This window comes from Scleropages formosus, chromosome 3 (assembly GCF_900964775.1).
Source record: "Scleropages formosus chromosome 3, fSclFor1.1, whole genome shotgun sequence".
NCBI lineage: Eukaryota > Metazoa > Chordata > Actinopteri > Osteoglossiformes > Osteoglossidae > Scleropages > Scleropages formosus.
Genome location: NC_041808.1, coordinates 10,430,833 through 10,452,667, shown reverse-complemented (window position 1 = coordinate 10,452,667; position 21,835 = coordinate 10,430,833). Strand labels below are relative to the sequence as shown.

General features: G+C 42.9%; 2 protein-coding genes across 8 annotated transcripts; both read right to left on the bottom strand.

Annotated features, from left to right (window-relative positions):
* Nucleotides 1–98: 98 nt before the first annotated feature.
* fubp1 (far upstream element (FUSE) binding protein 1) lies at nt 99–10,163 on the bottom strand. 7 transcript variants are annotated; one of them, XR_001965249.1, is made up of 21 exons: nt 9,961–10,163; nt 9,132–9,228; nt 8,362–8,424; nt 7,755–7,793; nt 7,590–7,629; nt 7,428–7,480; nt 7,254–7,325; nt 7,108–7,165; nt 6,808–6,970; nt 6,629–6,727; nt 6,449–6,547; nt 6,259–6,361; nt 5,848–6,084; nt 5,601–5,761; nt 5,357–5,505; nt 5,196–5,272; nt 4,977–5,102; nt 4,550–4,624; nt 4,125–4,187; nt 1,404–3,799; nt 99–810 (listed from the first exon to the last, which is right to left on the bottom strand). XR_001965249.1 is itself a non-coding variant. In XM_018734783.1 (21 exons), exons 1-21 carry the CDS (start codon nt 10,051–10,053, stop codon nt 3,366–3,368), a joined length of 2,028 nt encoding a protein of 675 aa, XP_018590299.1. In that variant the 5' UTR covers nt 10,054–10,163; the 3' UTR covers nt 99–3,365. The 7 variants fall into 7 exon arrangements, 6 of the variants coding, with proteins under 6 accessions (XP_018590299.1, XP_018590297.1, XP_018590298.1 ...); XM_018734783.1 differs by having other exon boundaries at nt 99–3,374; nt 3,648–3,799; XM_018734781.1 differs by having other exon boundaries at nt 99–3,799.
* Nucleotides 10,164–13,901: 3,738 nt separating this feature from the next.
* Nucleotides 13,902–20,482, bottom strand: slc25a24l (solute carrier family 25 member 24, like). The gene is made up of 10 exons (XM_018734756.2): nt 20,357–20,482; nt 20,064–20,190; nt 19,440–19,527; nt 18,378–18,489; nt 18,072–18,230; nt 16,990–17,127; nt 16,420–16,527; nt 14,799–14,966; nt 14,263–14,401; nt 13,902–14,145 (listed from the first exon to the last, which is right to left on the bottom strand). Exons 1-10 carry the CDS (start codon nt 20,480–20,482, stop codon nt 13,961–13,963), a joined length of 1,350 nt encoding a protein of 449 aa, XP_018590272.2. The 3' UTR covers nt 13,902–13,960.
* Nucleotides 20,483–21,835: the final 1,353 nt, after the last annotated feature.

Sequence of the window (21,835 nt, the reverse complement as noted above, 5' to 3'; positions counted from 1 at the left end):
TGATGCCCAATGACATGCTCTCAAATGCTTTTTCTGTAATCAGGTAGAAGTGCCATTTACTTTTTTTTTTTTTTAAAAAAAAAAAAAGGGCCCCAGAGTTTAGTCATTACAAATTTATTGTTGAACATGGGAACAATGCTCAGCTAGAAACAGACACTTCTAGAAATAAAATACATTCAGAAATTATACAGATCACAAACCATGTTCTTTACCTCTAAAGCATGCTCCCTTTTCCATTATTCCCACATTAGCTTCTGTTGCTCTTCATTTCTATACCCCCCACGAATTCTCTGTTGAGAGCTTTACTCAGAAGGAAAACATCGCGCACAGCATGCACATGAAGTATTATACAGCCAGAGATTGGGCAACCATCAACTTGCAAGTTTAGATCAGATGATTTTGAACATAAGACAACTTACTATCCAATTTACTGCCAAAAAGAACCTGTCACTTAGTCAAAAGAAACAGTTCCAAGTCTAAATCCAACTACAAAAAAGCATGTACTAAGTCCTAGTAAAGAGAACTAAATATGCTCATCTAGCAATGACTTAAGACACTGGACACCTAACATTTTATAGCATGGTACAGTTATTAGTTGAATGTGCAATTCTGTTTTTAGACAGCATTACAGACCCTAAGACGTACAGCAACATGAATTTAGCAATCATCAAAAGTTCCTCAAGTTTACCTTATTACGGGAGCACTTGAATGGTCTATGTTCACCAGTGGAATAGACTCAAAGGATTCCTCCTTAGGGACAAACTAGCTCAGGGCCTGATTCTATGAACTATGCTTGGAGCATCTTCAACACTGTGTGTGAAAATGAAGGCAGCATTTTTTAATAATTGCACTACAATTCGAGTCATCACATGTTTGAACACTAATGATAACATGACAACTTACGATCATCTGCTTCATTTCTTTCTAAGCGAAGGCCAATTTGTAATCACTGAAAGCTTGCAACTGCATGCAATTTGTTTAGTGACTATGGAAAAAAGCAAAAATGTCTACAGTTCTAGGCAACATGGTCACACTAAGACAATGTGTATAAAATATAATGCACTCAAAAGCTGGCCTATATGAAAGTCATACGAATTCAAAAAGGGCTCACTGTCAATCCTAACTGAATGGGCTAGCAAACTTTTCTGTATAACATTTGCATCAAATACCTAACTCACATTTCATTACAATATGCCATGCAAGTCATTCATGAACATACTCAAACGAAGGCTGTTGCTCATTTTGCTCTGCCTGAAAGTCATTACTTTCAAACATGGTTTAAAGGCACCACTACAACTTTTCTTAATGCAGTCTCTGTATTTACTCAAACCATACAGGCAAGTCAAACAAAAATATATAGATCATTCACAGGTCAAACACTGGTGTCCTTAGGTCATGCTTACCTGTGTTACTGCAGCAGAACCTAAGATGCAAGGTCTGGGTGATGCTGCAAAGATTAAATATTGCACCGTTTGCCATCAGTAAAAAAAAAATTCAGTTATTCACCCGATTAAATACAACAGCCTCCAGTACAAAAAATGGCATATCAGTTTCAGTTCAAGTACGCTCACTGCACAACACTGACATCTACTGAAGCACTCCTGTGTAACAACAAACTGCATATATGTCTACATGCTGCCTTATACCGATACACGCAACATAGCTGCACATGCTACCTGTGACATGTTAAAACTATCTTAAGTCACACAAAATCATAATTCTGAAAAAAATGAAATGCTCATTTAGCAAGAGAATTTAACTATGCTAGTTTCTTTGCTACAATGGTATTTTTAGAATTAAATGGGGTACCACGGTAATATCTTCAAAATATCATTGGTGCAAGCATTTCCTGTGAACACAGAAACTTGCCAAGTTGCATTTGACAGTGAATATGCTTACATATATGTGGAACAGACTCACATTTCACAGCTCAAAACAGAACGGTCCAACTGGCAAGTGCTCCTTAAAAAAAGTGCAGCGGCCTAGAAAACAACTACAATGCCAGTTTGTTTCAAATGACAGCCTGAAAAGGCACATCACTGGTCATTGCAAAACACGATCAAAATTCACAATCCTAAAAACTAAGTTTCAAAATGGGTTCACATCAACAAATTTCACTGTGTGCTCTTTGAGTACTGTGATACTTACCCCATGATGAGATGGGAATTCCTTTTTTAAGAAATACAGTTTCTAGCAGAATACACTACATTTCATTCTCTCAAAGTAGTACATTGAAAGAAAACTGTTCTTTAATGTTCACGATTTAGTACTTACAGTGGTAACGGCCCCTGAAGCCTCAAATCACGGAGACTGACAGCATACGCTTCCTCACCCATAAACACCTACAAGCCTATGCACTTTGGATGCACTTTGAAACACAATAGCATAGCAAAAACCGACTGTGCATTCACGTTGTCATACGAAAACCTTTTTTTTTTACGTTAGCCAATAAACAGAATTTTGACACTAAAAAAATGGGAAAAACAATATCAGCACTTTTGCAAATGTCAAAGCAGGGAAGATTTACCTGTGCTGTAAAAAAGCAGCAAATATACTATAATGTCCGTAACAAAGTCACATTTCAGGTAACATTTCGTAAAAATACTCTTGCTTACCGCTTTTCTAAAACTTGGCTGTGAGGGAAGAAGTGGATTCACTCATGAACAATACAAGCTACCCCATGTCAGAAAGGTATCAGGTGCAGTACAAGAAAATGTAACAGTACTAAATTGCATAAGTTGCAAAAACACTAAGCCACACAAATGCGCCTATTCCTAAAAAGAGCAGTAAAGAAATGACCACATTTCTATTAAAAAATGTATCGCTGACATTTCATCGGGTTTACGCTTTGTCTGAGCACACTTTAGTACAAATCAAAACGATCATATAAAACCAGGAGCTGCACGTAAAGTTGGAGAGAGACAGGACACTGGAACTTTCCGTCAGCAAATTTTGACAGCCAAGAGTCTGCATCAGTTCTTAATATTTACTAAGGAACTTGCAAGGTTTAATTTCACCCACATTGCTCACCCAACTTACCAACACAGTAGGTTTCATTTTGTTTTATTGCAAAACACAACAGGCATATTTTAAAACTGAGGTGATATACATGGAAATTACTACAGTTTATAAACATGAGCATTGACCACATATGAAATACAGGAGCTGGAATGTCCAAATCTATTATAACCACACTAAAAACAAACTTCATTTTTGTACAAGAAAAAAGGGAAAAAAACTGCCCCCGGAATTTTCTGAACACTTTTTAAACCAAAGAAATTAAGATCTTCATCAAGGCGTCTGCATCCAAACATTTAACAAAGGTTTTTTCGACAGTGAAGCAAATACTTTATGTCCACTTCACATTACTGGCCCTGTGCAAAAGAAATACATAAAAAAAATACATATGAGGGTTAACAACAAGAACATCTACTGAGCGCAAAAAAGGTAATAAAAGAAGCCTGCAAGGGGGAAAAGATCTGTTAGTTCTAGACACCGGCTCCTCTGGTGACCAGCTACACCTGAAGAGGAAAAGGTTAGCACAAACAAGTACTGCACATGCAGTTTCATTACTGAGAGAGACTAGAGGTCCACAGAATAGAGGCACTCTACAGACATGGGGGACAAGAAAACTTTGAGGGGTGTACCTGCTGGGTTGGTGCTCCGGCCATGGTCTGGGGGCTGCCTTGCCCATAATAAGCTGCCTGCTGCCGGTAGTACTCAGCCCAGGCTGCGCTATAGTCTGGCTGCCCTCCTGCTGGAGAAGGAGTAGCTGCTGCAGCCTGTGGAGCAGCTTGGCCTGGAACAAGAAATGGACGTCAGAGGTCAGGAGACGCAACTGAAATATGCAAACTGCATGAAAGCCATCAAGACCAGTATGCCACAAATAAGGATGATTCCCAGGGATGGAGACAGATAAATGTGAGGGGGGGAACGACCCCACCAATGATTTCTCTCAATGGTGGGACAGAAACCCCCTACCCTCGCTCTGGGGCAGCTGTGTGCAAAGCCCCAACTTGAAAGGGTCTCAGACTACAGCAGCCCGTAAAACACACTTGATATGGAAGTGAAGCGAGTGCTCAATGCATCTTATTTTGGACTGAATAACCTCCAGGTTTCATTACCTTGTTTCTTATAGTATTCCTCCCAAGCCTTTGTGTAGTCCTGCGGCTGCTGCCCCTGTTGACCTGAAACACCAAAGGGCTTTAGTGTCATTTCATTACATATGTTAAGGTGTTCTGAACTACCTCTACATTTCTTTGCACGCTTCCATTTAAACACACAATATTCATCCATCATACAACTTAATTCAGTGAAAACTACATCATAGTTTGAAGCACAACATTGAATTTCAGGTAGTGATACATGACCCAAAAATGCAAAAACTGCACACTTTGGACTTAGAAAACCTACTGCTATAATTAAACCCACAAAACAGTGATCTTTTCTGCACCCATTCTACCTGCCCTAAATTAACAGGGGACCAATAGACCAAACAGGTCTGGTCCCAGTATGTTCTCCAAATCAGTGTTTGGCAAAATATGTATACCCAATTTCTTGTAATATTCTTCCCAGGCCTTGGTGTAATCTGCCTGTCCACTCTGACCTGGAGCCTGCTGGTCACCTGTTAAAAATGGTACAATTTTAATTGATAACCATTCTTAAGAAGGCTGCAGTTAATCTTTCTAACCTGACAAGGGTACATGACCCCTCCAGGTCAAAACCACTGATCTACTCATCCATTCAGAAAGCTACATGTCCTCCAAGAAAAATGAAACCTGAGGTCTGGAATTCTGAAATCTGACAGAACACAGATGAATACTGATGTTCTTCAAAATCTGGCAATACAGGGCATTTAACAGCTCCTGCTCAGAAGATGCTAAAGTATGCAGAAATTTAAAGAGGAAGACACAAATGAAACCCAATGTTCACATCAAGCTATCAGCATACAAGGTCTAGCTTCTGGGCAGCCTCACCTTGTCCATTGGTTTGAGCTGTGCCGGGAGCAGCAGTTGCTGGGGCTATGGGTGCCTGGGGCTGCTGCTGGTACTGAGAGTAATATGCAGCCCAGGCAGCAGCATTGGCATCTGCTGCTGCTTTACCTATGCATCAAGCAAGCAGAAATGGTCCATGAGCAAATGCCACCTGGCCTATAAAACACAACATTAAACTGGCAAATTGACACTGGAACTCACCTGGGTCTGGCTGACCCTGCTGCCAGTGTGGAAAGCCATTACCCCAGCCTTGTGGTTGATAGGGTGCTGGTGGTCCACTATGTAGAGAACAAAATAAAGACTGAATTCCTAACCTGGCAGAACAACACACAACTGCTTGCAATTTTGGTCAACAAGCTTACTGTGGTCCAGGGGGTCCCTGGTTGTAAGGTCCAGGATTGTATGGACCCATTGGAGCAGGTGGTCCAGGAGGACCTGGAGGGCCATGTGGAGAAGGTCCTCCGTGTGGACCTGGAGGTCCATGGGGACCACCAATTGGGCTGACTGGACCCTATTAAGACAAAAACAATGTTTTGTATCGTGCAATATAAAATTACACACCCCCGCCCAAAAAAAAAAAAAAAAAACACTAGATGTGATATTTACACCAATCTTCTCCTCCACCAGCTGTCTGGCGTAGTCAATCTGCTGATGTGACCCACGGATTGAAAATATCTTGAGGTTGGGGTCTGCATTAGGAGGGGGGTTTCTCTGTAGCTCTATTCTGGCACCAGACTGCTGGCTTATGCTTTTAATGGTCTCTCCACCTGTGTAGATATGGAGTCATGTTTTAAAAATAAGTCACACAACAGCTCTATACGAGACTTAAATGTCAAGAGTTACTGGTTCAGACCTTTCCCAATAATGAGCCCCGTCTTCATGGCAGGGACAGTGAAGGTGAACTCCTGAAGCCCTCCAGGTGGGCCCATGTTCCAGTTGCCTTGCCCACGGCCCCTGCCCCGACCACCAGGGCCTGGGGGACCTCCAGACTGCACACTTCTCAGCAGGTCAGAGATTATTTCAGCAGCATGCTGTGCCCGATCTGGCGGCCCCATGATCTGAGCTATTCTCTCTGGCATTGAACCATCATCTGATAGGTGGACATAAAAGGTGAAAAGTGTCACCGACTTCAGAAAACTGCCTGTAATGTTAGCATATACCGAAGTTCCACAGATCCACATTCAGAATGTAGAGCTGATGCATGCATGCAAGATTAACTAGGGTAACAAGTTTTTACTATCTGCTAAGATGACATTATGCACACCTGGTTTGAACTGAATCCTCACACCAGCATCATTTTGAATCTTTTTGATCATTTCTCCATTTCTTCCAATCACTATGCCTACAGCGAACCTTGGGACTGGAACCTGGGAGGGTGAAGAGAGGGGAGTAACAAACCATCTGAAAACAAGGTATACTGCAAGACAGGCAAAGAAACTTGTTGTTCCACTTACATCCAAGCTATCACCACCTCCCATCCTTGAGCCGTACTCGCCCCGCTGCTCCCTGAACCCCTGATCTCGAATCAGCTCCATAACCATCTCTTTGGCTTGCTAGAAGAAGTAAAACAAAGCTTGCAAATACAGTCTAACACCCTTCTTAACCTTGTTGGAACAAAGAATGTTAAAACTAACCTGTACTTTAAAAGGCTCTCCAGAAATCCTGAGAGGCTTGTCTGCCCCAGTATTCTGCGGTCCCTCTTGAATCATTACCATTTTCACCCCAGCACGTTCCTGAGACGCAAGATGCAGAGCAGTCAATTCGCTGCGTTACATTTTGGCATTTATAGTTGTACAACTGCGAAGGTCATCACCTGTAGCTGTTTTATTGTTTCGCCCCCTTTGCCTATCACAAGGCCAGCTTTAGAGGCTGGGACAAGAATCTCCTGGACTGACATGCCTGGTCCATCTGAGTGATGAAACCCTGGCGTCGGTCGGCCTTTCTCAACAATCTCCGTCAGCAACCTTTTTGCTGTCCTGTGAAAAACAAGAACAAAAATGAAGGTCAACAATGACTAGATGACAGTGAGACCTTGAGGAATGCAAAATCAAAGATCTGTTTTTTTTTTTTTTTTTTGTCTGGCTTTCAAAGGTCACACAAAAATGGTACTTGCTGGATTGAATCTGGAGATCCTGTTAATGTCACAGACCTCTCAGGCATGCCACCACTGTCTGGATATTAGAGTGGAAAAAATGCTTTCAACTTAATGAAGAAAAGAAAGTTAAATTACAACAGTTTAATGTACACCTAAAGTCTTACCAGGAGCAATCTGTATTTTACAACCAGACTCCTGCTGTATTCGGGATATCTGCTCGCCTCCTCTTCCAATAACTATCAAGAAAGGACATTTATATTTAAAATTGCAAGCAAAATTCAGCACACAATAAGCATTGTTTTTTTTTAATAATTACAAAAAAAGAAAAAAACACACACACTTACTGAATCCGACCATGCCATCTGGAACCTTCACCTCCTCAGAGGTAGATCTGAAAGTATTGGAACCATACGTATGAAAATTCAAAATTTCTGCCAGATCTACAGATTTCATCATTTCACTCTCCACAAAGGTGATGCAAGACACAGAAGATGTCTTACCTTGGCGCAGCATTCATTCCTCCCATTCCCGAAACAAACGCTGTGGAGGGTGGAAAAAACCTTGTTAGACATCTTATGAGAAAGCCTTCCAACAGAAAAATTAACTGCATGTGTACATCCGATTAGCATAAAACACATAAAAGACCTCCCAAAAAAAAGACTTACGATCATTCTGTGATGCCATTTTCTTTGTTTCAGGCTGATCTGGAGGGGGAGATGGATGGAGAGAAAATTGACAGTTACATTATGCTCAGAAGCTGAAAAGCACACCAACTTTTATTATTCTATTTCAACAGCAGCTTACTTACTGATAAAACAGAAAAGCCACGTTTATAAAATCAGAGTGACAGACTCCTGCATTTTTTACATAATCACTCGCATGACCACTTTCAGAGAAGGAGAACATTTTACTAAGGGAAAGTTTTACAGCTATTCTTTCAAGGCAAGGAACTAGCACTGTAACAAAAACATGTAAGAATGGAGCCAAAAAATGTTACTCCACGTGCTTGTAGAAGTCACTCACTCAACATTTACATTACACAAGGTCAATCACTAAATTACTGAAAGATTCTGTAGAGCACCTTACATAAGGCACAAAACAGAATTACTGAATGCAAATGTTCACAACAGCTACAAATTAATCCACTGTCGCATACAAGCAGAGCTAAATTAACGGAACTCCCATTTCTGCCATGTTTGAAACACTTCTACTTATTAAAATAAAAGGGCCAGAGTGTCTGCTGTCAGTTGTTAATGAGCAAAAGGTTCCTGCCTGTGAAAGGAGAGTGCAATCCCTCCCAGTGTGTTCTACCATTCGGACTTGTCCAAGAGTCATCTACACATAAAGAGAATCATACATGTGAACTGCAGCACTGCAAGCTTCACATGAGCCAATCATCATTTTCATGTGGAGGAAGGGGGTTCTCAAGTTTCACAAGGGAAACAGGACAGGAGATCAAAATGGAAACTTCAGAACGAATGTGCTGCATGCCACACCCTGGACTTCAGTAAGATGGGTTACAGCTCTATAAATCTTAAACAGGAGACTTACTAGAGAGAACAGATATTTACACACACCATTATGGCAACAGTACACTGCAATAGCATATCCTCACGAGACCCGTTCATTTCTGTCCATATTAGAAAGCATGTTTTTGAGTACATCTCCCAAATTGTACATGCTACAATGCTGACAGCTAATGAACCTTTACAGAGGACATTTCGTGTGTTAAAATATGCAGCATATGGGGTGGAGATAGGACAACTTCCTGAAAATACACTCAAAGGCCTCAACTGGGTCTCACGAGGACATAGCACTCAATGTTAACAGAAATTAATTAAATGAATTCATGATATGCTAATTATTACAAGTGGGGGATCTTACATTGCCTGTACACATGTGGCAGTACCTGATACTTTAAATTCTGCCACACAAAAATCATGCAGAGCCACATAATGGAATTTTAACACGCAATATCTAAAGTACAAGGTAAATAAGTGCAAGATTGCATCTTAAACATTTAGAAAATGAGGAACACCCACCTGCATCTTCTAAAGGCCTTTTCTGCCCTCCATAGCCAAACTCATTGGACGCTGGTGGCGGGGCACCTCCACCATCGCCTCCGATTTTGGCAGCAATCTGGTCATATTTAAAAAAAAAAAAAAAAGAAAAAAAACAGCATTAACCACAATCCAGGGAAATGGATGGTTACACAGCCCAAACAGGAGAACGAGGATCAACTGAGTGCCACACAGGTGATGTGAAGGAAGCTGTGTGTCCTGGATCCTATTCTCATGGCCAACTTAAAGTAGAAGTTAAGGATGTAGTCGAGACGTGTGACCTGGAGGTTGCTGGTTCGAGTCCCACTCCTCCATCCATTGCCGCAATTTCCTTGAATGAGGCATTATTTTCCTGCATTACTCGAATTATACCTGACTTCACAATTATTGTCTTCCAAATTTTATTTGATAAAATCTACGAATTAAATGTTAATAAAATTAGGTAATATTTATTCAAAACTGACTGAGGCGAGCTAGTAGTAGTATGGGTGCTGAGGCGTCCCTGACGTGACGGGCCTTGATTCAGCCTCAGGGCTTGAATCAAGAAGAAAATCTGAAAACGAAATAAAACACCTACTCCGTTGTTGATCATAACAGTGCATTAGCATTTCCCCTTAAAACATCACAGACTCTACTCGTCTTAACAAATCTGCCCCAAATTCAAGGCGAACGTAAACAGAAACTGATCGTCCGCAAATTCCTTTGTTGGTCTGAACTACCTCCGCGGCCTCGTGTTACCCGAGACGCTTTTTTCCCCCCACCAGAAACTGACCTACTTTTAAAAGTAAATATTTTCTTCAATAAAACCTACTTGTCGGGCGCGCTGAAGTGCATCTTTAAACGCGTCGTTCATCCCGCCAGCCGAGTTAGAGGACGGGGGAGCCACGCTGGAGTAGTCGGCCATCCTGAAGAAACACAAAATCTTCTTGCGAGCGAAGCAGACAAGATGGCGGCTTCGCTGAAAGCCAGCGGAAAGTGCTGCGACAAGGAGAGGAGGCGGGACCCGGATGTCGATTTGAGATCACGCGGTGCAGATGGAAGAAACCGATTGGTTTTATACGACGTCAATCATACCCCGGAGCCAGGACAAAATTGGGCGTTTACCGGATTTTTGTTATTTCACTTCTCCTCAATGACGTAGGAGGTGAGTGAGGAAGTGTGGGTGATTTTTGTGAAGTTTCAAACTTTATTGTTCGAATCGTCATTGAATCGAGTTTGAAATGGCCTCAGTTACCAAGAATTTCTATAGTTATGTCGTGGTTTGAAATGAACTTTTTACCATGGCACACCACATGCATTTCTCCTCCTGTAGTTTCTACAAGTGTAATATTTCTGCTTCGTCATAAGTTGCACATAAATTTCATTGTATTTATTGATATGTATCTGACAGACTGCTGGATGTGCCAAGATGTACAAGACACATTATCATCGTGTTTATTCTTGGGGTTTAATTTATAAGTGGATTTTCAAGTACTGAAAAACAGCTGAAATTCAGATGAAAATTTGGAAACATCTCCCCATCTCTTTATGTCTTAGAAATTTGGGAATTTGGGGTCAGTTAAAATGCTTCAGATGAATTTCAACACTTGCATACACCTACCACTGGAGGTCACAAAGGCATTATGGACTCTTGGAAAGTGAAGAGCCTTTAATGCTTAGGATCTTGGGGTCAAAGGAGCGGCATTAAGATGGTTTGAGTCCTAGCAATCTGACAGATCCTATCAAGTGGTCTGGTGGAGCTCCCGTTCGTTATTCTCCTCTGCCTTTCTCAACCGGTGTCCCGCAGGGCTCGGTACTGGGTCCTCTTCTCTTCTCGATCAACACCTCCTCCCCTCGGCTCGGTCATTGCCTCCCATGGATACCACTGCTATGCTAATGATACCCGGCATTTCCTCTCCTTTCCACCTGGAGCATCAGACATTTCTGCACGCATTGCTGCCTGCCTGTCGGACATCTCTGCATGGATGTTTGAACACCACCTCCAACTCAACCTCTCCAGAACAGAAAGTCTTCACCTCCCAGCTGGCCTGTCCTTCCGTCACAATCTATCGATCAAACTGGACAACTCACTCATTTTGCGTACCTCCTCGACTAAAAGCCTGGGAGTGACGATTGACTCCAGTCTATCTTTCTCTCAGCATATCAAAGCCACAATCCAGACCTACAGATACATCCTGCATAACATCTGCAGGATCCGTGCTTACCTCACAACTGACTCTGCCCAACTACTTGTTCAGGCCACGGTGACATCCCACCTGGACTACTGCAACTCTCTCCTGTGTGGCCTTCCTGCTACTTCCATCAAACCTCTACAGCTGATACAGAATGCTGCTCTATGAGTTGTGTTTAACTTGCCAAAGCGTTCCCATGTATCTCCTCTACTCATTTCTCTGCACTGGCTTCCTATAGCTGCCCGGATCAAATTGAAGACCCTGGTTGTTGCCTACAAATGCATCAATAAAACTGCTCCTAGCTATTTACAAGACTTGATCAACCGCTACACCCCAATCGGACCGCTTCGCTCGTCTACTTCTGCTTGCTTGGTGGTCCCGCGCACGAAAGGTAAAGCATGGAGGTTCTCGGTTCTGGCTCCGTTATGGTGGAATGACCTCCTCCCCTCACTCAGAACTGCTGAAACTCTGTTACATTCAAGAAGGGTCTGAAAACTCACCTTTTCCAGGTTCATTTTGTCTATGATCTCTCAAGCTCATGTATGGTGTAAATGTTCATGCACCATAACTTTATGATCACGCCCAGATAAGCCTTTACATAGCGGCTACTCCTGTACTGTATGTAAATGTTTGTGTACCTTTAAAAATACAATCTGTAGGAAGGTGATCAGGATTAATCTGTCCTGAGTTTTGTGCACCTACTTGTGCAATGAACATCGGTACACACACACACACACACACACACACACACACACACACACACACACACATATTTTCAGAACCGCTTGTCCCATACGGGGTCGCGGGGAACCGGAGCCTACCCGGTAACACAGGGCGTAAGGCCAGAGGGGGAGGGGACACACCCAGGACGGGACACTAGTCCATCGCAAGGCACTCCAAGCAGGACTCGAACCCCAGACCCACTGGAGAGCAGGACCTGGTCCAACCCACCGCGCCACTGCGCCCCCCTATGACATCGGTACATGAAGTGGAAAAAAACAAACTAGGTTCACTTAAGAATCATATGTCTGCAACTATGTCTCTCTTTCTCCTAATGTAATTCACAAATTGTTTTTTCTCTGAGATGTATGTCGCTTTGGAGAAAAGCATCTGCTACATGAATAAATGTAAAATCCATGTGCCTTAAATTTTAGGGAGACTCAGCTATTCATTACAGAAATAAAAAGGATCTACTTTATTCAGTAAGATTTTCTATGTTTTTGTAAGTGCAGTCTCACATTTTCCCCAAGATATAATGTCGGCAAGAAGGATGGACGGCAAATGTCCTCTGCTTTCTTCAAACCTTAAAACAAACCAGTTTTATAGCCAATACCGTGGAGAAATGTGGTAATCAATGAAAAATGATAACTACCTATGATGTATAATAAAGCAGTAGGTATTTCACATGCGTGCACACACACATAATGTCTACAGCCGCTCGTCCCAAGTAAGACCGTGGCGAGCCAGAGCATGGCTGGGCAGCATGGGGCACAGGGCTGAGGACGGACGCCCTGGATGGGATACCAGTTCGACACAGGCCACCCCAAGTAGGACTCGAACCCCAGACCCACCACAGAGGAGGCCCCGGCCAAACCCGCTGCGTCACTGCCCCCCCCCCCCCCCCCACATGGTATTTCCATGGTATATATATTTCCAAAGTACATACCAATTAACATAATTCTTCATCAAATACTGTTATTTAAGAAAGCCAAAACTCAGAAATACAATTTAATGTTTCTTAGAATCTAAACTTCCAACAAAGCCATCAAAATCACCATTCAACCATCCCTGCCCATAGTCCTCCATATAGTACTGTGAAACCCATCGTTTTAGATAACATAGTCTGAAAGTCTGAAAGACAACAGTAACAGGACAATGAAAATATATAGACTTGTCCTTGTTCTGCTGTCTTTCATTTTTTTTTGTCACAAATTAAGCTCCAAAAGGCACCCCAAGGAGAAATAAACGTCAGCTCTTACATTTCCTGTTTCAAATCATTGGATGATGGCATTCTTTCCAAATGTTCACATAATAAGTGTGAATGTTGTCACTTAATACATGCAAGAGGACAAATCCATAAATAAATAGTACAGTACCTCTGACACACCTACACACCAGCCACTAGACTAATATTAGAGAAGAATGATGTGAATGTAACAACGCCCACCTCTTAACTGTTTTATATTATTCAGATGTATGAAGTCATATTTCAGAAGGATTTTGTTACACATATTCAGTGAATTAAACAAAAATACATGTTAAATCTTGTAAATAATGGTTGAGCACCTTGAATTCGTCCATGCAAATTTGTTTGTCTGTTACAATAATTTTCCAGTTTCTCTATTTTCTGAAGTTCTCAGAAATGTCATGACTTTATTAAGACTCTGGGTCGTGATTATGTTAAGGCTTATTCTTACACTGCTGTAATGTTTAGCATTTTTGTGAAAACCCAAGTTATTCCAGCATGTTTCCAGTTAAGTCCACTTAATGTTTTGATGTTTATTTTCTCATTCTTTTCAAAAGAGACTTGAACACTGGATTGTGTAATTCATGGCAGTACATAGAATAACTACATCGCAAACAGAAAAGAATTGCAGTACAGAATACTTGAGCATTAGGGAAGAGTTTTTTTCTATGTCATCACTTATTGGAAGAGAGAAGCAATTCAAATCTGGAAGATAATGTGCAGTTTAAAAGGGCACACGGAACAGCTCTTATAAAACTTGCCCCTATTCCATTGTAAAACCCCCGAATGCCATATTTTGCATAAATGGCTATTAGTCCTTGAACTGCACTTGAAGAAGCCTTCATGTTCGAACTGAAAGCTGCAAGACAAATGGATACAATTATTATGTGAACCATACCAATAAAATAAAAAAAAAACATTTGTCTGGGACAACTAATGTTAATCACGGAAGAAGTCCTTACATATACAACTTTACCTTTGGCTTGTTGTTGAGTCCTGATGACAGCTAATGGGTAGCTAGCCATCTGACCGGAAGCAAAGGCCAGGAAGCTAAAGAAGAAGAGCCTGGAATCCTTGCTGTTAGCTGGATCTGTCTTTGCCCAACTCATAATTGACTGTAGGGAGAGAGAAGTTGTCAATTTATTTGGTCTCTTGGTCCATTTATTTCAAACAAAGAGGGCTGGTATAACAATTAAAATTTTGTGGTAAAACTTCACTCAGTACGAAAAGCTGGGAGACTCCTAGGTGATGTGCAGTTGTCAATTATTTACCCAGCTGGGTAACTTTACTGAAGCAATTTTAGAGTAAGGACCTTACTCAAGGGTACTACAGCCAGAAGTAGGGACCAAACCTGTAACCTTTGATCCAAAAGCAGCAACGCTAACCACTACGCTAGAAACTGTCACTCTTACGACTCGTTAGTAATTTGGAGTACAGCAAAATCACAGACTGATCTTGGTCCTGACATTGTTACTGAAGTAAATTACGAATGATGACAATAGGGTTGCTTACCTGATGGACAGCACACTCCACACCAGCATATGGGATCATGCACAGAACACTGGGCTTGAAGCCTCTATAGAAGGACGTGGTGGATTCATTCTGATAAATCGATCCGGCACACCCTAGTATTCCACTGTAGGTACCTGCTGTCTGCAGATTCAGTCTCACCTTTAACACCTGTAGGAAGGACAGTCATTTTTAAAAATTCATTATCTATGTATCAGTGCTGATGTTGGCACCTGAAAGGAAAACAAACCTGCGAGAAATTTTTTCTCAGTGTTTTTTGTAGGTATTGTTGTTCAAAATCATGTAGATGTTGCAGTATACTGTGAAAAGATGCAGGGAAGTGAAAAGAAAAGCCCCAGGCCTGATATCCATCACCAGCACAGGGTCACCTGTGTTATTTCACAGTCAGCAACACAGGAGTTCGTCCATCTAGCCAGGTAGTAAAGGTAGTGAAATGATCCTTGCTCAGTCACTCTTGTGCTCCTGACTGTCAAGTCCACGCCCACAACTCAATCGACGGCACCTGACTCCAGTTCAGCACCTACCCTTTAAAAGACACTCCGCAACTCCCAGACCTTTGCGGAATCTCGTCAGGGACAACCGCCCTTTCTCGTGACTCTTCGTTCACGTCCTCTGGTTTCTGACTCTTCGCTTTGTTTCCCGACCACATCCACGGACCCTCGTTCCTGTCCCGTTCGATGTTCGACCGACCCTTCGCTAAGTCCCCCGACCTCGCCCATGGATCTTCGCTCTGACCCTGACCGCCGATCGGCCGACCCTTCGCCTGTCCCCGACACCGAGAACTTGCCTCATCCCTCGTCTCCGGACGAACGACGCTGCACTTGGGTCCAGCCGTCCCAGGCCCCTACGTTTCGCGTGACACTGGCCTGTGCTCAACAATATTTTGATCTCCCATAACTCACTCGGTGTAATGTTTGCGTGTTCTCCTCTTGTTCAACTTGGAGTCCTTAGGGGTGCTCTGATTTCCTCCCACCACCCTGAGTTTCAGATGAACTGCTGCCTCAAAACTGCCCCAAGTGTGTGTTTGTGTTAGTGAATGAATGTGTACATGATTGCCCTGTGGTAGCCTGGCATCTCATGCATTAAACCTGCTTCACACCCTGTGTTTATGGGATAGGCTCTGCACCACTGTGGTCCTGGACTGAACAGGTGGTTATTGAATGAATGTATGAACAGGTGGGAAGAAATAAACAGTAGGCTTGTTTTGCTGGCTGCCAGGTGGAAATCATCACTGAAGACCGCTGGCTGTCAATTTATGGTCATTGTTCTTTAAGAAAATGTGGCAAAGTTGTATGTCTGAGTTTAAATCTCTGGGCAGTTTACACATGGTTTCAGTACATAATGTCCAGCAAATAAAAAATTTGTTTTAAATTTTTTGAACATCTGAGATCAGAACGTTTTCCAGATCATTTTAAAAGTTGTCCACTTACAAGTGGCAGTCCTTGAAGTACATATAAATTACTGTAATTTCGAATTGCTGACACTGACTCAGAACAAATGGTACAGGCACATAACATTTCACGAGATGCATGTTACCTTCCGTCAGCTGAAGGAGTCATAACATTTCACAGCAAGCATGACACCTGCGCATGGTGACGCATACCTCTAAAGGGTAGAAGACCGCATGAGCGACTGCCCCAGATACACAGCCCAGCGCAAACCGCTGCTTGATTGACAGCTTGTCCTCGTGGCTTTGGCTGTGCATCTTCATCTGTGAGAGGGAGTAGGCATGAGTAGTGGGGGTGTGAGTTTAAGTGGCATTTGGTGGGAAATAGGGCAATAAAACAAGAACACGAAGCACACACATGGTCCGAAACCACTCGTCCCAAACGGGGTCAAGGCAAACTGGAGCCTAACTCCGCAACACAGGGCACAAGGCTGGAAAGGGAGGGGACACACCCAGGACAGGTTGCCAGTCCATCACAAGGCACCCCAAACAGGACTCGAACCCCAGACTTGCCACACAGCGGGACTCGGCCAAGCCCGCTGCATCCCCCCCCCACGTAACTACATCGCTTTTAAAATTGTAATTGTCAATATTGCTCATGATAGGTTTCCAGTAAGATAAATTAACCCCGTATGGAACCCTTTGAAAAGTAAGCCCCAACTGTAATCAGCGTGAATCTCCCACATCTCATACTGCTGTACGGTGCACCATGAAGGCATTACACACCTGGTTGTAGATGAAAAACTGGAGTGTTGACTGGGGCGTTCCTTTCAGTACATTCACTAAGTTGCCCTGCCACATAGACCGAAGTCCACCAGCTTGGATTTCCTTAAAACTTTGAGACAATGCTTTAGAGCCATATACCTGAAACAAAGAACAACACCATTGTGTAATTAATTTTTTTTACATATAAACACACATCATCTGAACTGCTTGTCCCATACAGGGTCACGGGGAGCTGGAGCCTAACCCGGCAACACAAGGCGCAAGGCTGGAGGGGGAGAGGACACACCCAGGATGGGACGCCAGTCCATCGAAAGGCATCCCAAGCGGGACTTGAACCCCAGACCCACCAGAGAGCAGGACAATGGCCAACCCACTGTGCCACTGTGCCCCCATTTACATATACATCATCATCTTATATTATGGCATGTAGGAGCGTGGCCGTCGGGGCCTGCTCTGTGGTGGGTCTGGGGTTCGAGTCCTGCTTGGGGTGCCTTGTGATGGACTGGCATCCCGTCCTGGGTGTGTCTCTTCCCCCTCCAGCCTTGCGCCCTGTATTGCCGGGTCAGGCTCTGGTTTGCCGCGACCCCGCTCGGAACAAGCGGTTGCAGACAGTGCATGTGTGTGTGTGTGTGTGTGTGTGTGTGTGTGTGTGTGAGGAGCGTGGCCGTGTCCACATCTGCGGTTATCGGCTGCACCTCATTCATGAGTGTCACACGCACCACTGCTATGGAGGACGGGAGTGTTCACACTGTGGAGCGTATGTGGGTGCCGGTACTGCTCGATGGTCCTGTCTTATGGGTCATCTTTAACAGCTGCTACACTTCACTTTACGGTTTTGAACAAAGAGCTCTGTAAATCCACCCACTGCTGGCTATGATCTAATAATATCTATACAATGTAATAAAACTTAACTGGAGCAAATTTTCTCACGTTGCTCAAAAGTAGAGGGACAGTGTAGAATTAAGAAGAAAAATCTCTAATATACACACTGATTACCAATGTCTTAATTTTTACCGATTACGTAGATCACAACATACGGCACGTTTAATGTGTGATGAGGGCTGTGCTTTGTTTAAATTCACCTGGAGCTGGATTTTTAAGCGGTCAATGGGTGCAGTCAGGGTTCTGGACACTGCATCTGCCAGTCCTCCAGCCACAATGTACCTCTTCCAGGCCCCGGAGTCCGTTTCCTCCTGGGTGAACTCCATCGGCATCGTGCGGCTCTCACCGACATCAAAAACCTGCAGCCGACGGCATATCAGCATCACTTGCACTGCTGGAAACTCATTTCCCTTTCGCGCATCCTTGTGCGACAAAACCGGTGACAAAGTATCCCTGGATGTCACTGTCTGCCAATCCCAAAGCAAGACCTTTCTGTTGGGTCTTACCATACTGTGCTTCCAAGAAGACACCAGCTCCCGTATATCTTCAGCTGGGTTAAGGATGATGTGATACAGAAACTCCCCCCAGTCCACAGTCATGGAACTGTCCTTGTCCATCCTGTGGACACCAGCAAAGAGGAGTCACTGTTTAATGGCTACCAAACACATCCTGAGCTGCATGGTTGACGTACGGTACAAAATTACACAGTCAGTACTAGCTTATGTAAAGGAGATACAGTACATTTTCTCATTTAGCTGACACTTTTCTCTGAAGTGACTTACAATTAGGTTACAATTATTAGTCTCAAGCTTACAATATTTTACCCGTTTATGCAGCTGGGCAATTTAATGGTAAGTACCTTGCTCAAGGGTATTACAGTCAGAGGTGGGTATCAATCCTGCAATCTCTTGATCTACCTTTACTGATTTAGTAGATGCTTTTCTTCAAAGCGACTTCCAACGAACTCTACGTAGTGTTATCAGCCCACACACCTTATTCACCAAGGTGATTTACACTGCTAGATACACTACTTACACTGTGTCACTCATCCATACATCAGTGGAACACACACACTCTCTCTGTCACTCACACACTATGGGGGAACCTGAACAGCACGTCTTTGGATTGTGGAAGGAAACCAGAGCACCCAGAGGAAACCCATGCATACACAGGGAGAACATGCAAACTCCACACAGACTGAGCAGGGACCAAACCCACATCCTCTCACACCACCCAGGTACTGTTAGACAGCAGCACTACTCACTGTGCCACCCTGTATTTGTACACCTGGACATTTGATCTAAAGGCAGCAGCTATCACCACCACACCACCAGCTGTCCCCATACTGGTAAAGTATTGGAAATTCTTTTTTGTGGAACAAGATAAGTGGGTCATTTTGACTCTTTGTATTGTACATTAACTTTCTGCCTGCAAATGTTAACATTCAGATCACAAGCTTTTATAATTTATTTATTTAACAATGTCATCAGTTGACAAAGTGTATACGGAATTGAAGGAAACAATGTAAAAATTGCCAATACTGGAAAACAACCAACCTTAAGTCTTACATTTGGATAATTTTCTTTGCATTCTGCTTTGAAATGACAAGTCCTAGCTCCTTAAACAAGCACATGATTTCTTCGTGGTCAATGACCCCTAGTCAGAGAGAAAAAAAATGCGCAAGAATAATAATCTTCTTACAGTTTGCTTTCTGGCTACACAGTTGTGTCTTTTTGCATATGACCTCGGACAATGAACTTGCAAATCTGCTGAAGCAGTAAGGCATCAAAATATAAAACAGAGGCTTTCTTGACGATTAATATGTTATTGCAACTGTATTAATAGAAAACTCTTAGCTACAACTACAGTATATCTGTCAGCTGTTAACTAGAGTATTTATAGTGTATCATAATACACGCTTCAAGCTAGAACAATTAAAAAAATATTTAAAGGAAAAATGGTCTTCATCAAGAAATGAAATGAATACTTTGTAGTTAAACGAATGAAGAAAATTGAAAATGTACTAATTACTCGTATATGGAAATAATACATACTCTATAGTCACACGTAATATATAAACACATATGTTTTACGGCTTGTAAAATGTAATTTACTGATATGAAGCGACATTGTTTGAAGTGGCATTGCATTCCGTTTATAACTCTGTGCATCCTGGTCAGACGCGAGCTCACCGCACTTGTTCTTATCAAGCAGCTGAAAGTTTATCTTCCATTTCCTTTCCCTGTCCTGCAGGTAGTTGAGGAATTCCTCGTAATCTAAACGTCCATCGATGTTCTTGTCATATTTATCAACAACGGCCTGTACAAGAAAACTTCACAGTTATCTATTTTTTTTTTTAATAAAGCATGCAATATTCCAGACAGTCTAAATCTTTAATCATACCTGTTTAATTGTACAGCAAGAAGCACAATCACATGCCTGTTTTTTTTTTTTTTTTTTTTTGCATTATCATAAATAAAATTACCTGAGCCTTTTCAGCTGCACTCCAAATCCCAGCTTTCTCCATTTCCCTGTGCAGCTCCTCCACAGATACATAACCATCATTATTGACATCCAGTTTCAGGAACAGGCTTCGAAACTGATCCATCATGCTTTGAAAAAGTACAGATATATATAACAATAAAGAGGAGAGCACTGTTAGATGTGTGAGAGACTCTAGGTAAGGTCTGTCCATGGGGGGAGGGGGGTGATGGCTGTTGGACACAGTGACACAGTCATACCCTGGGCTGAGCTTTGCTGAGTCACTCACTGCTGGTGCTGTTAGTCTGAGATGCTCTTGGAGAGATGCTCTGCCCTGTTGTTCACTTGATCACATCCCAGCTCGGGACCCCCCTTCCCAGGGGCGTGTCTACAAGGGTGGCACCGTCTTCCCCTGAAATATGATTCCACCCCTCCCCGGTGCTCCCCAATCTCATTGGGCTAGATTACTGTCAATCTGATTATGCTCAACGCCATTGGGCTACACTACTGTCAATCTGACTATGCTCAACGCCATTGGGCTAGACTACTGTCGATCTGACTATGCTCAACGCCATTGGATCAAAGCGCTGTCAATCGCATCGCTGCCAGTTAGCAATGCGAAATCACTGTCCCACATTTTTCAAAGACGGGGGAGGGAGACGGGTGATATTATACTATACTAGTACCACGTTTCTGTTCATGATATGTACACACTCAGTTATATACTTTGAAACACTGCAGCAATAATATGCATACGTGAACTCCAGATAACAGCAGATTGCCCTGACGACCCTCGCGGGTATAACGGCTTAAAAGCTCCCAAGAGTTCCATTACCGTTATGTAGATAGTTTAACTAACGTCCCGCCACCCCCCCTCCACGGGCCCCCTTGACTGGTTGTTGTTTCCCTCTGTGCCATCATTTAAAACATCCTGGAATCCCCCCCCCCCTCCGACACACACACACACACAGAGCCAGCGGCAGAATCCGCCCAGGTTCCGGTCTAATTGCGGTAAAACTCGTCCGAATGGAACTGCGCTCTTTAACCAGAAGCGTTTACACACAGCGAGACAGATGGTGACAAGGTAACACACACACACGTGTGTTTCTCGCTTGTTGAGGGGGGGTTAGCATTTCAGATAGCCGACGGGGCAATTCCATGGGGTCTTATCACTATTACAGAAGATTTATGGCATTAAATTATTTTTTTAAAGGTATGGGTTAGGATTCGGGTTGATTCCCCCTTCCCCCCTCAAGACCTCGTCTCTGTTCCCTTAATAAATACTGTTTTTGTTGTAGTGATCGGTCCACATCAATGTAGTAAACAACATTTTTACACTATGAATTTGATCTTTTTTTATTTAAAAGCTTTTCGGTAAGAAAACGACCGGCTATTGGTTACAAGCGACAAAACACTTGTATTTATTTTCCGAAAATCACCTAACGCTTCTGACTAATATATAACATAAACGCAAAGCTCTTCT